Source organism: Schistocerca serialis, chromosome 7 (assembly GCF_023864345.2).
Source record: "Schistocerca serialis cubense isolate TAMUIC-IGC-003099 chromosome 7, iqSchSeri2.2, whole genome shotgun sequence".
Taxonomy (NCBI): domain Eukaryota; kingdom Metazoa; phylum Arthropoda; class Insecta; order Orthoptera; family Acrididae; genus Schistocerca; species Schistocerca serialis.
Genome location: NC_064644.1, coordinates 177,405,408 through 177,422,795, shown reverse-complemented (window position 1 = coordinate 177,422,795; position 17,388 = coordinate 177,405,408). Strand labels below are relative to the sequence as shown.

Genomic DNA, 17,388 nt, shown 5'->3' with positions numbered 1-17,388 from the left:
AGAAAATATGAAAAACTCATGAGGGGAATGTAGCAATTCACTGATCTCGTTTGCGATGATGAGGTTTGTGTTCGTGATTTCTCACTGGTAGTTTTTGTTGTCATTAACATACATGCGTGAAACTACTAACGCTTGAAAGAATCTTGTGATTTCCTTAAATAGCTCAAGCCAAATGCTGGAATGGTTTCTTTGAAAAGGACACGCCCGATTTTTTTTCCATATTCTGACCTTGTGATCCACTTCTAATGACGACATCGACGTCGTTGTCGTCGTTTACGTAATTGTCGCTGCTAAACTGATAAACAAGACTAGGTAAAAGAAAGCGCTGTGACAAAAATTTTGCTACGACGTTGCTTTCAGTGCTGCATCAAAACAGCTATGCTCAGAGCGGCACCAGCCAGTAAATATTAGCGCGATCACAAATTCTTCTCTCTCTTCTCATCTGCAGGAATTCGAATATGGACGTTTGCTACTATTTTCATCAACCTAAATCTCATACTCTGTAAGACCGCAAATGACTTGGGACATCAGTTGAACAGAATGGATAGTACTTCGAAAGAGGTTATCAGATGAAGATCAACAAAAACAAAACAGGGGTAATGGAATGTAGTTGAATTAAATCAGACGATGCTGAGGGAATTGACTGGGTAATCAGACATTAAACGTAGTTGATGAGTTTGGATATTTGGGCAGTAAAATAACTGATGATGGTAGAAGTAGAGAGGCAATGACTGGCAATGACAAGAAAAGTGTTTCTGAGGAAGAGTAAATTTCTTAACATAAAACGTAGATTTAAAGTTTTAGGAAGTCTCCCCTGATGTCATTTGTCTCGAGTGTAACCTTGTCTCCAAGTGAAATGTTATAGATAAAGATAAAGACTTCAGGCAAGAAGAGAAAAGAAGCTTTTAAAATGTGACACTACAGGACAATACTTAAGATGAGATGGGAAGATCAAAAAATACTGAGGAGGTACTGAATCCAATCAAAAAAGAAATTTACTGCACAGCTTGAGTAAAATAAGGAATTGGTTAATGGGGCACATCTGGAGGCATCAAGGAATCTGCCACTGGTCTTCCTTTTGAGATACTTAAACTCTATTCTATAGGCAAGTGGGTTGAAAATATCAGTACTGAACATGAGCAATGACACTTGACATAATGATGTTGTGACATGTGACATCATATGTGCACACACTGAAATAGAATAGAACACTGATGATGTTTAATTTGTTTCTGCATTGTGTTGTGGGACAAACTGATCTATAGCCTACCCTAGGACATAGATCAGGTTGGAAGGTGACAGTTTAAATGTATGTTGGTGAAGCAAACAAATGTGAAGTCATAAGAATAACATTTCCTGTTATGGGGCACGAGTTAGAAATGCTGAAGACATTAAAAACAATAAGAATTTTTATAAAACATTTAACTGCATATTAGAGCTTGATGAGTGGTTTATGGCCACCATTCTGAAGACTTTGTGGCTGAAAGGAGGTAGATGGGTATCAGTACATTCAAAAGTTCATTAAGGACTGTTGATTGCCTCCAGTGTGTCCCTTTTTCCCCACTGTCCTTGGATTTAGCACTGTGTAGCCACCAAGATAGCTACGGTCACATTTTGAAGATAGGAGAGACAGATAAAAACTCAGAGATGGTTCTTGTCAAGCATCTAGATGTCCTATTGGAGCTGCAAAGTGTTCAAAATTCAGGGGTCAGAGTTAGACACTCAGCTGGATACTATTTTTATTAGTTCACATCAGCTGCAGAAATAATAAAGAAAATTAATAAAGGAATGGAATATAGGTGTATGAGCAAAATTAACCAGTTATATTTGCAAGAAATGAAGTACATAGAATACTGAGCACTGACTGTTAATTATTTCAGCCATATTGAACTATCCCAGCCCTATACAGCAGAGCAAAGTTTTTAGGAAGCTCACATACCAGATGATCGTTTAAAATACAAATTATTTTACTTATAATGTGAGTTAAATTTTCTTGTTTTCATGCAGTTTGAAGTGTGCTCACCAGCTGGTTTACGTTGCAGGGATTCAACGCTCGTCTCGCATTCGCCATTGCAGCAGCAGCCCTAGGCTCCTCGTTTCAGCATGGGTATAACACTGGAGTCGTCAATGCCCCACAGGAGGTGAGTACATTCAGAATTGAACCCGTTTACATCATTGTTGCTAAGATGTGCATGAATCTATGAGGAGCACACCATTCACAGCAGACAGTTGGCCAGTGAGTTCCTTTTCAGTTACTGAAATACAGTAAAAAGCCACATATGTAACTATACAGCGGAGCCCAGAGAGAGAGAGAGAGAGAGAGAGAGAGAGAGAGACGGGGGGGGGGGGGGGAGGGGGAGGAGGAGAGGGAGGGAGGGAGGGTGGGTGGGTTCCAGTATTATTGTGGTAATTTTGTAGCAGTATTAATACAGTTTTTATTGTCTTTTTCAAGAGTGCACATGCCATACACTGTACTGTGACTTGTGAAGTACATACATATAGCAAAGTTATCCATCCATTTACGTTAAAGTACATGCATAGATACTAATGTGAGTGAGGCAGTCACTCTTACTAAAATATTCTGGGTTATTATTCCATGGTCAAATGAATTTCTTCTTTGGAGAAACTCAGTGTTTCATCTACAATTATTTCTTCTCCAAAAATTCATTCAGCCATGGCACAGCAGTTTGGAATGTTTTAATATGTGTGACATTTCTAGCACTGAAAGTTTACATCTCACAAGTGAGATAATGTCAATAGAAAATCTAATGTGTAATTTGTGTTGTTGCACGCAGCTCATCGAGACATGGATCAATGAGACAGAAGAGGCGCGGACGGGTCAGGTGGTGACTTCGACTAAGGTCACTATGATCTGGTCCATTGCAGTCTCCATCTTCTGTGTGGGTGGCATGATTGGTGGCGCAATCACTGGCATTGTTGCAGATCGTTTTGGCCGCAAGGGTGGACTTCTGCTCAACAACGCACTAGTCGTCGTTAGTGCCATACTGCAAGGTACTAGAGCCCTTCCGATCACCCATCCTTTCTTTCCTCCCTTTTTTTAATCATTAATGTGCTACATATGCATATTTTACCTTCCTATTCTTTATCTTCTAGCCATTTTTTCTTCTCTTTGTCGTCACTTGATGCTGTTATTTTATTGCTCTGCTCTAGAAACTCTTCTCATCCAAACTTCCTTTCCGGAAAACATATGTCTTTTGGATTCTTGTCTCCTATATTATTTTTTACTAAGTCTGTTTTAACTTTGTGGATTCAACTTCTTTTTATTGTGGGCTTCTTGTGTATTTTGTTTGAAATATTGCCACTGATTCAGTTTAAATGTTGAAATAATATCACTTCATATTGTGGCAATTTCTATAGATTTTATGTACATTGTTTTTATCTTCTCTCAGGCTTGGGCATTTGTCAGTGTAGACAAATATTTTATCAAAATTCTTCTTGTTTTCAGTATTTCCAGCTTTTCTAATTTATAATATGCTGGAAAACATTTGACTACACTGAAGCAGTTTGGCCTGTCTATCACACAATGATGACTTATTTTTGCTTTGTCAGGCAAAGTATTTATGTGTAAATGTTCATACTGCCTCCTAAAAGCTTTGCATTTTGTGTGCACTGTAATTTAAAATCATTTTTATATACAGCTTTCTTGATATTTTTTTCCCAGGATAGTTACACTTTTAAAATCTAGTTTATTATTTTTTTCCTTTGGCCTCCAATATTTTAGCACAAAAACAATTTGTCCTTATTTTTGATGACAGACAAACTAAAAATCTGGGACTCTGTACTACAATCTGTTGTCTCGATGAGGCGTTACTAGGGTGTAACAAATCATCAATAAGATGTGGAAAACAAAATAACCCATTCCCAAGAAACCTTGAAACAGCGTAGTAAGTGTAGGGTGGCACAGTTAAAAGTAGCCCACCTGTCTTTTGAATGCAAATGCATATTTTGACTTCTGTAAGAGAGTAAATAACTGCAACAATGGACAGTTTTATGCAGTAATCAGTTGTTAGCATTTTTCTGTCAGCATTTCAGCTTATTTCATCAGTATAGTTACACGTTTCTCTTTATGGTCTGCAAATGACTTTATCAATATAAGAAAGAGTTGAAATTGTGGAAGCATATGTGAAAACAGGTTCGATTAAGGAAACCTGCCAAATGTTTTGGGTCAAGTATATGAATAGAGGACTAACAGCATAGAGAGCAATACAGAGTCTGTATAAAAACTGGCACACCTTCAGATCTGTGCAAAATGTAAAATAACAAAGCCTTCCTTCAGTTAACATAAAAAAGTTATTGTAGTCGTTGGCTAAAGAATTATTCAGAGCCCAAAGAAGTCTATACATAAACTGGCCCAACAGGTGCAGGAAAGTGGGAGGAGTGGTCAGCAGATATTGAAAAGTCTTAATTTGAGGCTATATCGTACGACAGCTGTTCAGCAATTATGGGAGAATGACAGCTGGAAAGAGGCAGATTACTGCACGTGGCTTCTGAATAACGTTAGTGATTGATTGTTTAACATGTGATGTTTTCGTGTGGGCACTTGAAGAGCAAGGTCTATGAAACAAATCCACATACAATACAGCAACACAAAGACAGTATCAATCATGAAGTTGCTGCCATCACTATCTGAACTTAATACTGGTTGTATCTGAATAATCTTAGACATCTATAAATGAATTTTTCACTGTATTTTTCATTGTAAATAAATGATAAGTCCATTTTGGCTCCTCATTTTTGTAATTTCACTGCTTTTCCTTTATACTCACATGGGTTTCTTTTATCTGTGCCACCCTGTATAACTGCAACAAATAGTCGTGTTACCATTTACCTTACCACTATATTTTTCTATCACATTTTAATTACTATTCATATAATTCGCATTAATTCTTACTCTGTGAAAATTATTGAATCACATTTTCCTTACTTATTTCATTAGTAAAATTTGTTCAAATTTTCTGAAGTTTGTGGTTTCAAAAAGGTCAGTTTTCCTACAGTGGACTGCTACCCTTTTCTTCCATTCCAGTTTTAACTTTTATTGTATTTCACTCTTTTTAATAAAAATGGATAATCCTGAACATTAGAAATTTTCTTCACAGTAATAGTTTTTATTCATCAAACACACTAATAATGTCGATATTATTAGAATCTACTTTTTATTTTTGCAGGGTGCTCAAAGGCAGCAAGTTCATATGAAATGATCATCATTGGCCGGTTTCTAATAGGAATCAATTCTGGACTAAATGCTGGTCTCACACCAATGTACCTGGCAGAGATCTCTCCACAGCACCTCAGGGGTGCGGTACGTATAACTAATTACTCTTCCATCCCACTGTCGCTCCATACTTATTTCTGAATGTTCATGAACATGAAAAGGAATAGTATCAGAAGGACACGTATGAAAGTGAAAAAGTTTGTAAAGGTCAATCTGTGTGTGAACTTTGTAAATTCACAGGCTTGGTTAAGTGCAGACAATATACTACAATAAGTCAACAGGAAAAGAAAAAAGTCCACCAGTATGAGAAATACAAGTAAAACTGTTCGAACGTGCGTGTACTACTTACAATACATAGACCACTGCATTTATTAGTCTCTAAATGGAGAAGCAAATGAATGCAATTAATTCTATTTTTTACACTTATTACACATAAAATAATCCTAGTGATTCATACAGATTATAAGTGAAGTTTCAAGCCACAACAGATTACTAGTGGACAATTCATGCCGGCCGCGGTGGTCTAGCGGTTCTAGGTGTGCAGTCCGGAACCGCACGACTGCTACGGTCGCAGGTTCGAATCCTGCCTCGGGCATGGATGTGTGTGATGTCCTTAGGTTAGTTAGGTTTCAGTAGTTCTAAGTTCTAGGGGACTGATGACCACAGATGTTAAGTCCCATAGTGCTCAGAGCCATTTTTGACAATTCATGTATGTCTGACATACTACTGAGAAGCATTCTAATAACACATATAAAAGTAGACATGCCTTATCCACCACCGACCACTGCCATAGATATCCAACAATTAGTACTTTTTCCCCACAGAACCAAAACCTGTGTACTGAAGGAGGGCAGAGAGGTATCAGATTGAACAGATGGCACACACCATGATACATAATATTTTTGCCATTAATTTGGAATGGTAGCAGAGGGTTTGTATCTGACTTCATAGGCTGAAATACATGCAGATTAAAGTAACATATTCAAAACTGGGTTTTTGAACCTTTAGACATTTTCTTTGTTAGGATATGAAATAAAAAGAGGAGAGAAGATGGAAGAACAGTGGAGAAAATGACTTTTAAAATGATTATAATGTTATACTGAACATTTTTCATTATTTGTGCACCAGTAAGATAGTTTTTCATTTAATAAGGGTTTGATCAATGATACCTACAATTTGTTGTGCATCTCCACATTTTAGTACTGTACTAGCTGCCTAAACTAGCATTGCTTAGGTATTCATTTTGCCAATTTGACCTGTGACAAAGGTAAACATTTCCTTTCATTTATTATTACCTTATACAGTATGCACTCCTGCAGTAATCTTGGTGTGAGATGGTCCTGGACAGTTTCTGTATACTGGGTACAGCTCTCTTGTGTGTCTACATGTCTATGGCAACACCTCTTCATTGCTCTACAGATGTCTATTGTTTTTGCCTACAGCCCTTTGCACTTTTCAGTTGTAATCTCTCAAAAGCACACCCAGTGTCAGGGATTTTCTCAAGTAGACTCAACTGTGGGAGCATCTTAGTAATAATTTAGTATGATATATCTTCTAAGCTATGGTAGATAGGTGGTTCTTACACCCACAGTAATTGTTGCAAGGAAACAAGGGATATGTGTACCAAATTTGGTTGAAATCGGTCCCGTGGTTTAGAAGGAGATGTGGAATATACACACATAAACACATATGTACATCCTTTTTATAACATGTACGGATTTGTACATTACACTGCAGTTGCCATATAATAAATAAGGGTTTGGCCTTACCATTCTTCGTTCATCCTTTAACTGAGACAAATCTTTTTTGAGTCAAGAGTTCTGTTTTTTCTGTGTGAAAATGGTTTATCTACCATCATGACTGCATAATAACTGCAATGGCAAAGAAGCTATTATTAAACATGAATGGTTGTTGATCACTCTGGACATTATATATACCCTAAACAGGGGTGGTTGACACAACCACTAGCTTGTTGCTGGTGATAGACAAAACTCTAGATCTGATGCATTTGCTCATGACACAAATTAAGATGTAGCATAAGTTTCAGTTCATTGTGAAAGCTTCATTCAATTAGTTTTGTTTTATAGCAACCTAATTCTGACTTTTTTTTCTTAAGAAGAAGACAGTCTGGAAACTGGCCTACAACAAATGTTTTATTTTGCAGGTTGGTACTGTTTACCAGTTGGTGATCACAATTTCAATTTTAATTTCTCAAATACTTGGCCTGGAATCTGTCCTGGGAACCAGTGACCTGTGGCCCCTGCTACTAGCACTGACCATTGTGCCTGGCCTCTTCCAGTTGGCAACACTGCCCATGTGTCCAGAAAGTCCCAAGTATTTGCTCATCAATAAGGGACAGGAGCTTGAAGCACAGAGAGGTAAGATACGCAGTCCATGGCAGGACCCATAAAATACATTTGTGTCACAGAAGCCACATTTTAAGCAATAAATTGCTGCTGCAATAAATGTGTTATTTGGGAAAATCAAAAGGTTCTGGAATTTTCTTGTGGACTCTGGGTAATCTGTTAGGTACAATTCTAAGTTCAGACTCTGTATTAAAGATTATGAGCTACAAATGAAAGCAAAACCTATGAAAGTTTTATATATAAAAATAAATTTTTCTTTGTAATTGAGTTTCAGTACATATTGGCTTAAAGTACAAATATTCTCTGGAAAACTTAGTTTATTAGTTCCACCTCAGATCACAGAAGCTCTGGGGTTTCATTAATCACAATTTTGAAGCACACCAAAGCAACTCTGAGTGTATTGTATTTACTCCTAGTCAGAATATCAGCATGTCAGTGGTATTCCACATGGTACTTTTTCCAATTCCAGCTCTTACTTGGTTGCGAGGTACAATTGAAGTTCATGATGAGATGGAAGAAATGAGGAATGAACATGAAAATCTGAAGATGGTTCCGAAAGTGACTCTGACGGAGATGTTTGTGAATGCTAGCCTTCGTATTCCACTTGTAATTGCCATGATGGTGATGATTGCTCAGCAGCTTTCTGGTATCAATGCTGTAAGTATACTTATAAACTATGTTCTTACAGTAACTTAATTTTACTGCAGTTACTTTACTATTAGATTTGTTCACTACATGTTGAGGCTATTTATAAAAGAGTGCTGGTGATATGCTTCGTCAACAATCCATGGTTAAAATAGGAATGGCACTACAATTTGCTGAAAAAAAAATCTTCTGGTTGTTGTGATTTGACTAGATGAAGTAAACTGTGCCAAATATGTGAGAGCAAATTGTAACAACATGTTTCTGTACTTTTATTAAACAAGGATGTTTCATAAGCATCTTGAGAACAGAACTGAGATTTAGTGTTTTGTGCTGCAGGTTTTAGTCTTGTACTTTCTGTGAGGGAGTCCATTGATGAGATTCGTGAAGCAATAAAGGAGCTACTATGAAAATCTTTTTCAGATAAACATTAATTCAGGCTACTATAAAACTATTCTTTACCAAATGATGACATTTGTTAGCTGTAAGAACCTAACACTTGGACAGTAGCTCCAGAAATAATATCTAACACCACTCCTCCTCCCTTTCTTTCTTTAGCCTACAATATAACCTATTTTTCCACTTGCCAGCTTGATTAAAAATAATCCTTGAAGGTACTAGAGGCAATATTAAAACACAAAATATAGCTTTCAATAATGCATTAAGTGTAAAAATGGAGCAAGTATTCCATGCTTTACAACAGATAGCCTGGACAGAAATGACAAATTGCCTGTCCATAAGATGTTAAAATATTTCCCTAGCAACCTCCTGAAATACCTATTGCCAACTTCGTCACAGTGTACGATGATTCCATTAATGATATTTCAAAACTTACCAACTTTTATCCCTCAGTTTGTGAAACTAGTCTCATGGAGTTCCACAGTAATTGCTGCCCCCTGGTCAAGAGCAGAGACATGCTGTAAATCACTTCAATTGAAAAAGACGAATTTCACAATTTATGCATGTGTATAGGTGCAATTCTACATTTGCTTCACATGAGGGAATACCTATATTTCAACATGATTTCCTGTGTTTGTTCTTGGGCACAGAGTAGTGGTAGAGGCCTGATCCCAGTGTTGTTGTATGGCACTTCCCATTCCTATAGCTGCAGATTAACCAGAGATAGAGTAAATGTTCCAGTCTCTTCTCCTTAATTAGTTGAAGTCAGATCAACAACATTCTAACTGTCCAGCATAATGTATATGTTGAATCATTTTTATATATACTAAAATACGAAATAATTTATGTATACCAGTGTCAAGTCTGTTGCTATAATGATGCAGGTGGCTGGAATTGTTTGTGGTTCAGGATACAATTGAACACAGCATTTCTATTCTTATGTAAAGCTGCACAGTTATTTTATACAAGAAATCAAGATTTCATTACCTCCATCCCCACCTCCCCTATAATAAACAATAGCTTTCCAAGAACACCAGGCTCAATAAAATTACACAAAGAAGAACTGAAAGAAAATAATAGGATTTAAATTTCCTTTCCATCATCAGAAGAGCATTACCAGTCCTTTGCACATGACAAGCTATAAAAGGAAATATACATAAAATAAGTTAAAATCAGCATATATGTTTTCTTTATAAATCATTATTGCACAGTTCATACCTTAGCTTTCTCAGAAATGTTTTCCAGTTATTATCATGAAACCTTACATTTCAGGTGATGTTCTTCTCAACACGCATCTTCACCATGGCACAGCTGAGCAAGGAAAATGCCCAATATGCAACTCTGGGTATGGGATCTATCAATGTACTCATGACAGTGGTGTCCTTGGTAGTGGTCGAAAGGGCCGGCCGCAAAACATTACTTCTGATAGGTTTCTCTGGAATGTGTGTGGTGACCATCCTCCTCACAATCTGCATTGTATATGTGGTAAGTAACAAACATATTATGCAGACATCAGGAAGACACTCCGAGAATAAAATTCAGTTAAAAATATGGATATTTACAACTGGTTATCTCTGTGGTTTTGTTGCTAATTTGGTTAGAAATCATAAGCATAGTTGAGTGATCAACTAAGCTTTACCAGATGTGGAAAGCCTGAAATAGGGTCCCACACATCTTAACAAACTAGATAACTCTTGACAGTGTGGGTTTCCTGTAATTAATTGTCCACACCTGTGTCTTATTTGCATTCGGTACCATATTTACATAACCAGTTTACCTCCAGTATGACGTATTAATACATGACTATAATGTTTTTGTCTTTGGATATTAAATGCTACTCTTCTTGCCTTCCTTATAGCAATGATTTTCTTTTCTTCTTGCAGAAACCAGGAGTAATGTGGCTGTCTGTGATATCAATCATCCTGGTGATTCTGTTTGTGGTAATGTTTGCTGTTGGACCAGGATCAATTCCATGGTTCTTGGTTTCTGAACTTTTCAATCAGTCTGCGAGACCAACTGCTACAAGTCTTGCTGTTGCTATCAACTGGACTGCCAACTTCATTGTGGGCATTGCTTTCTTACCCATTCAGGTAACAAATCTATCAGTTTCTATACATAAGTAGCATTTAAAGAATGACTGTAGAAGCACAGAAACAAAAACTGAAGAAATATTAGATATATAGACTTTACCATAATAAATTTCTGCTCTCCACATACATTTCAGTTCAGTTACTCATAACTTCATGTGTGGCCCTAGTCTGGAACTATATATGGCATTCAGATTTTAGTAGCCTACCTAGATATAGGAAAATTGGTTGTTTACTGACTTGGAGGACAGCAGGTTGATTGATTCACACAGAAGAGGAGAAAATCTCAACTATTGGTTCCATAGACTTCAAATTTTTTTCTTTTCTGTGTTTGGCTTTTACCCTGCTGCTCCAATTCAGGTTGATAAACACTTTTTCACATTTACATTTCCTTGTAGTCTGCTTTTGAGCTGCAATTGATTGTATATTTTTGGATTTGCTATGTGATAGTTTTAGTGTCATATTGTATGCTTGCATATTCTAAGGAATTATCTTACCCTTTACTTTTTCATTTTGCAGGAAGCAATTGGAGGTTATGTGTTCATCATATTCGTCATACTTCAAGCACTGTTTGTGCTATTTATTTATTTCAAAGTACCTGAGACCAAGAACAAGACCTTGGAGGAGATAACAGCAATGTTTAGGCAAATTTCATACAACTGAGCATCGTCTGCTGTGAACAAAAATGATCATGAAGACACTAAGTTCCAGTGATCCTGTGAACATGATGACAGTAGACTGTTATTTATGAAATGTACCATTTTGTGTTGAAATTAATAAGCAGTAGGAATCATGACAACAGCAAGCACAGATGCTGCCAGTTTCTTTGTAAAAGACTGTTACAAAATGTGGGGAGAAGGGCAACAGTAGAAGATGATAGAAATGATGGTACTGTTATTACAAATTCTCAGTTTGGGTAGAATTTTGTTGTGATACTATAAATGTAAATCGCTGAGAGTAGAAAAGACATTTTCCAAGTGTAATGACAGGATGCACAGCTTTATAGGAAACACATTCACAACATCGAAGCATAAATAAAAAGCAGCTCACAAATGAGGCTTTATTTTACTTTATTTTCAGTCAAGACATCTCACTGCTATGTGCAATAAGACAGGTCATGTACAAATAATGTGGGAAATGGTTTATATTGTGCACTCATGACAAAGTTGGATAGGAATTTACTGCTCAAGTAAATGCAAGTCATTAATAGGTAGGCTGATAAAATGTACAATTACTTTAGATTTTGTAGCTTTGACAAAAATTCTCAGTCAGTACCATTGTAAACCTTAGTTGTTAGTCATCTACATTCCTCTCTCCCAGAAATAAATTGCTGTTTCATTAGTAAAAACGTTTGGAAGCCTCTGCTTGATATATAGTCATTGTACCCCTCATGACATCAAGTAACTACATTATAGTAATATATTTCCATGATGGAAAAAGATGACACTTCAGCTGCAGGATAGAAATTTTGTCAGCCTATCTACAGGAGCTAAGCAGTCACTTTGCTTATAAGAGAGGAGTCACCATAAAGCAAGTATTGTCAATATCATAGACTGAACGTATTTATACTCTCAGAGAAGAGTTATGGATCAATCTTTCACATCATAATACTCATATGTGTAAAGAAATACTCATTTCTATGCAAGTTTCATAGACATTGTAAAACATAAAAAACTGTGTTGCAATTACATCACAAAACAGAGAAAATTGTGTAGATTTCATATCAGACTTAAAAGCTTTCTCAGATGAGTGTTTGTAGTAGACTGTGTTCTTTATAGAAAGTTGTAAAGTTGTGTTTTCGGTACATGTCATAGCACAATTTCAAGCCAGCAAAACAGTTTGTCACAATATTTCAGAAGCAGTTGCAGATAACAAGAGTGACCATTCTCATCAAGGAAACAAATAATTGCCATTCTTTTGTCTGATACACATGAATGTACAGACAACATGAGAAAATTACTATGCACAACCATTTCATTCAGAAATTAGTACAGAATGTTTCAGATACATTCTGATGAGCAATAAATCTTGTCATGTAATGGAACAGAAACAGGCTGTAGTGTATTAATTAATCAAAATGACATGTTACTGGAGTTTGTTAATTTATAACAATAATTGTGTAAGTAGATGTAACATTTAATGGTGTTCTGTGCATATTTTATTTTGTACATATCAGTGCCATTTGTATATGTTTTGTAAATATGTAACATAGAATGTGTAGATATAATATGCAATGTAAAAATGCTTTTGATATATGTGTAATATATATGTATTTTATGACAAATAGATGACAGTTTTTATACAAGAAGTTTTATTATTCTGTTAAACAAAATACTATTTGTCCTAAGGGGTGTTTTTCTGCCAGTGTATTAGACAGAAACACAGTCTGTAACCGAGTTGCAGAAAAAAGTTTGTCATTTAACTCCAGCACCTGGCAAGAGCAGCCATACCCGGGGCCAAGGGGGACTGTACCCCCTCCCAAAAAAATCCCTCAACTCTCAGGGAAAGTAATAAATATAGTGTAGTAAGGTGTTTTTCATTCAAGAAAATAATTTTTAAAAGAGACAGTATTACACAGGTTTTTAACAGGGTCAGAATTGGATTTTTTTTAGAGCTACTTACAGGTTGCAATTCATCTTCCAAAACAGTAAAAATATTCCATATCTGCAGATCTAGACCCCCCCCCCCCCCTCCCGGATTATGTCATATACGTTGTTGCTCCTATGACATCATATCATGCTCATAAATAGTTCACCTTGAACCAATTTATGAGCATGATATGATGTCATAGGAGCAATGATGTGTAGAACATAATCTGTTACCAAAAATTCATTTGTAACATACTTGAAAATGGCCTAAGGCCAAAATTGTATAATCGTACAGGAAATAAAGAAAATGGCAGCTGAAGGCTTCAAGAAATCATTCAAAAAATTCATCGCAGCTGTGGACCCTATCGCATTGAAAATTATAACATCAGAATTGTCTCTCTGGTGCCTTTACCTTCCCTAAAGCCAAACTGATCATCATCTGACACATCCTCAATTTTCTTTTCCATTCTTCTGTATATTATTCTTGTTAGCAACTTGGATGCATTAGCTGTTAAGCTGATTGTGTGATTATACTAACTCACACCTGTCAGCTCTTGCAGTCTCAGAAACTGTGTAGATCATATTTTTGCTAAAGTCAGATGGAACGTCGCCAGACTCATATATACTACACACTAATGTGAATAATCATTTTGTTGCCACTTCCACAAATGATTTTAGAAATTCTGATGCAATGTTATCTATCCCTTCTGCCTTATTTGTTCTTAAGTCCTTCAAAGCTCTCTTAAATTCTGATTCTACTACTGGATCCCCAATCTGTTCTGAATCAACTTCTGTTTCTTCTTCTATCACATCAGACAAATCTTCCCCCTCATAGAGGCCTTCAATGTACTCTTTCCATTTATCTCGTCTCTCTTCTGCATTTAAGGGCAGAATGCCTGTTGCATTCTTACTGAGAACTTCAAGTGTATCTTGTCATTCCTTGGTACTTCCATATCCCACTTCTTTGCCTCTTGATTCTTCCAGACTAACCTCTAAAATTTCATCCTACTTTTTGTCACTCCTACATTGTGATCTGTCTCTGTACCTGCTCCTGAGTATGCCTTACAACACAGTATCTGATTTTGGCATCTCTGTCTGACCACGATGTTATCTAACTGAAATCTTCCTGTATCACCTGGCCTTTTTGCGGTATACCACCTCCTCTCATGAGTCTTGAACAGATTATTCACTATTACTAGCTGAAATTTATTACAGAACTCACTTCGTCTTTCTCCTCTCTCATTCCTTGTCCCAAACCCATATTCTTCTGTACTCATTCCCCTACAACTGCATTCCAGTTCCCCATGACTATTAGATCCTCATCTCCCTTTATGTACTGTATTACCCTTTCAGTATCCTCATATACTTTCTGTATCTCTTCATCTTCAGCTTGTGACATTGGCATGTATACCTGAATTATCATTGTCACTGTTGGTTTGTTGTTGATTCTGATTAGAACGACCCTATCACTGAACTGTTCACAGTAACACACTTCCTGCCCTACCTTCCTATTTGTAATGAATCATACTCTCATTATACCATTTTCTGCTGCTGTTGATTTTACCCCATACTCATCTGACCAGAAATCATTGACTTCTTTCCATTTCACCTCACTGAGTCCTACTATATCTGGATTGAGCCTTTGCATTTCCCTTTTCATATTTTGTAGCTTCCCTACCATATTCAAGCTTCTGACATTCCATGCCTTGTCTCATAGAATGTTATCCTTCTATTGGTTGTTCAATCTTTTTCTCATGGCCACCTCCCTTTGGCAGTCCTTCATGGAGATCCAAATGGGGGACTTTTCTTCCAGAATTTTTTCCCAGTGGAGACATCATCACGACACTTTTTCAATTACAGGCCATGTGTCCTGTTGACAGACACTATGTGTCTTTAGGGCAGTGTTTTCCATTGCCTTCTGCATCTTCATGCCATTGATCATTGCTGATTCTTCTGAATTTTAGGGGCAGTTTCCCACCCCAAGGACAAGAGAGTGCCCTAAACCTCTACCTGCCCCTCCACCCTCTTTGACAAGACCATGGCAGAATGAGGGTGACTTCTTATGCCAGAAGTCTTCAGCCTCCAATGCTGATTGTTAATCAAAATTTAAGGTGTGGCAGGTTTTGAACCAGGGACCAAGGACATTTTGATTAGAAATCAAAGATGCTACTCCAAACCTCAGTTACGGAGTTGCTTATCTACCAGAAAGGTCACCCAAGCTGGACAGGCCAAATTGTGTTCCACAGGGCCTATTGCTCCCTTTCTTCTATCCTACGGCTGTCCTATAGTTGTGGCCTTGAGTTGCAATTCCTACAGACTAGACTTCCCTCAAACACTGAAAGCTCTGCAGGATGGCCATGTCATCAGGCAAAGCGAGTCCACCAGCAAATTCTAAAAGCATTCCGCAGACATCACTTGCATAGCAGAATTATGGCCCTATGTTTCACTTCACACATCACATGAAACAAACAGTGCAGAACATAGTATTACTGCACACTAGGATATAAGCTGCATTCTGTGGCTTAACCGACATTTCACAGTGTTCCAGTGAGAGCCAGTCTGCCTTCCAGTTCCAGTTGCTATCACTCCAGTTCATCATAGTTCACCTGTCCAAAATAGGACCGCTGTTCTTCGATGATGCATGAAATCACCATGGAAGTACCAGTTCTGGATATAAGACTGCAGTGTGCACCAATTGGACTTGACTTCAGAGCAGGCCTGTCACAGTCAAGGATTATAGTAAGAGATTTATTGAAGTGATTTGTGTGTCACTGAATGAATGTGTGTTTTGGAAATACGAATGTAATTATTTTTGTAGTTGTGCTTGATGTTTGGTTGGGAGTAGTGCCCCTTATTACACTGACATCAGCAACACTTTGGTGTCTGTTGTCAACAGACACCTTGTCTTTGAAGTATAGCTACAAGACTTATAATGTCCTTTTCCTGTTGTCTTCAGTTATAAGCAACAGGGAAACTGTTACACCTAGGATACATTGTGGCGTAAAGATGAGTTTTTAATGGGAGAATTAAGATTAACAGAAATTCCCACTTTAAATGCTTTTTATATGCAGAATGAGAACGCAGATGACCAACAAAGGTAGATACCATCAGCTGCCCACCCTTATGCTCAGTTCCACCAGTCTCAATCAGTAGACCACCACTAACCTCAAGTAGTTCTCATCATGAAGCAGAACTCTCAGAGGTGTGGGGGTAATTTGAGGTGCACAATATCTGTCAGTATGATTTGATGATTTCAGAAAAGAAAACAAAATCAATGGCTTTTAAAGGAAAATCCCCTCTGTGGACAAAAAATAGCTTATTTAGGTTGCGATGTCACATATGAGTATGAAGGAGACAGAGAAGAATCATTCATGCACTTAATAGAGGAGATACTCAGGGAAGGCAAATGATAGCTTGCAAAACAATGAAAATATTCAATCAAACAGAAAAAGGAGTTGCTCAAGTAAATAATATCCAGGGACTAAATGGACAGAATGTTTTTGGAATATACAGGGTGTCCATGATTAAAGTTCCAGTTTAAAAACCTGTATAAAGAGAACCACTGCTCAGAATGACGTCACATTGGAACATCATATTATTGACACAGGGGCAAGCATCATGGAACAAAAAATATTTAACAAAAATTTGACCAATAAGCATCAGAATGTGCACAACAACAGCTGCATGGCACACGGCTGTTCCTTAGTTTGCGTCTGAGATGCAAAAGTTTCGGACACTCAGGGGAATGAAATAAAGTGTTGGTCCAATGTCTGCCCAAGAGCTTGGAAAAAATGATTACTAAATTCGAAAAGATAGGTTCTGTTGAAGTGCAGTGCGGCAGAGGGATGAAAGCAGTTGATCTGACATCTGTCAAAGATCTGACCACAGCATTGCAGGAGGGGACGAGCGGTGGTGTGCAAACATGCAGTGCATGGGGAACTGCTCAAACGTCTGAAATGCCTGCAAACATGTTGCATAAAATCGTACACAACATCCTTTATTGTTATCCATATAAAATCACCATCAGCTGTCCTCCCTTATGCTCAGTGCCATCAGTCTCAATCAGTAGACCA

The 17,388-nt window shown here is 37.3% G+C and overlaps 1 protein-coding gene across 6 annotated transcripts in view; it reads left to right on the top strand.

Annotated features, from left to right (window-relative positions):
- Nucleotides 1-12,462, top strand: part of LOC126412066 (solute carrier family 2, facilitated glucose transporter member 1-like) — a 557,262-nt gene extending 544,800 nt beyond the window's left edge. For all 6 annotated transcript variants that reach the window (XM_050081452.1, XM_050081454.1, XM_050081453.1 and 3 more), the window contains 8 exons: nt 2,043-2,141; nt 2,796-3,012; nt 5,187-5,320; nt 7,398-7,611; nt 8,069-8,256; nt 9,913-10,125; nt 10,524-10,730; nt 11,247-12,462. In XM_050081452.1, the coding sequence (XP_049937409.1) occupies nt 2,043-2,141; nt 2,796-3,012; nt 5,187-5,320; nt 7,398-7,611; nt 8,069-8,256; nt 9,913-10,125; nt 10,524-10,730; nt 11,247-11,390 (1,416 nt within the window). In that variant the 3' untranslated portion in view covers nt 11,391-12,462. The remainder of the gene's footprint in view (nt 1-2,042; nt 2,142-2,795; nt 3,013-5,186; nt 5,321-7,397; nt 7,612-8,068; nt 8,257-9,912; nt 10,126-10,523; nt 10,731-11,246) is intronic.
- The last annotated feature ends 4,926 nt before the right edge of the window (nt 12,463-17,388 follow it).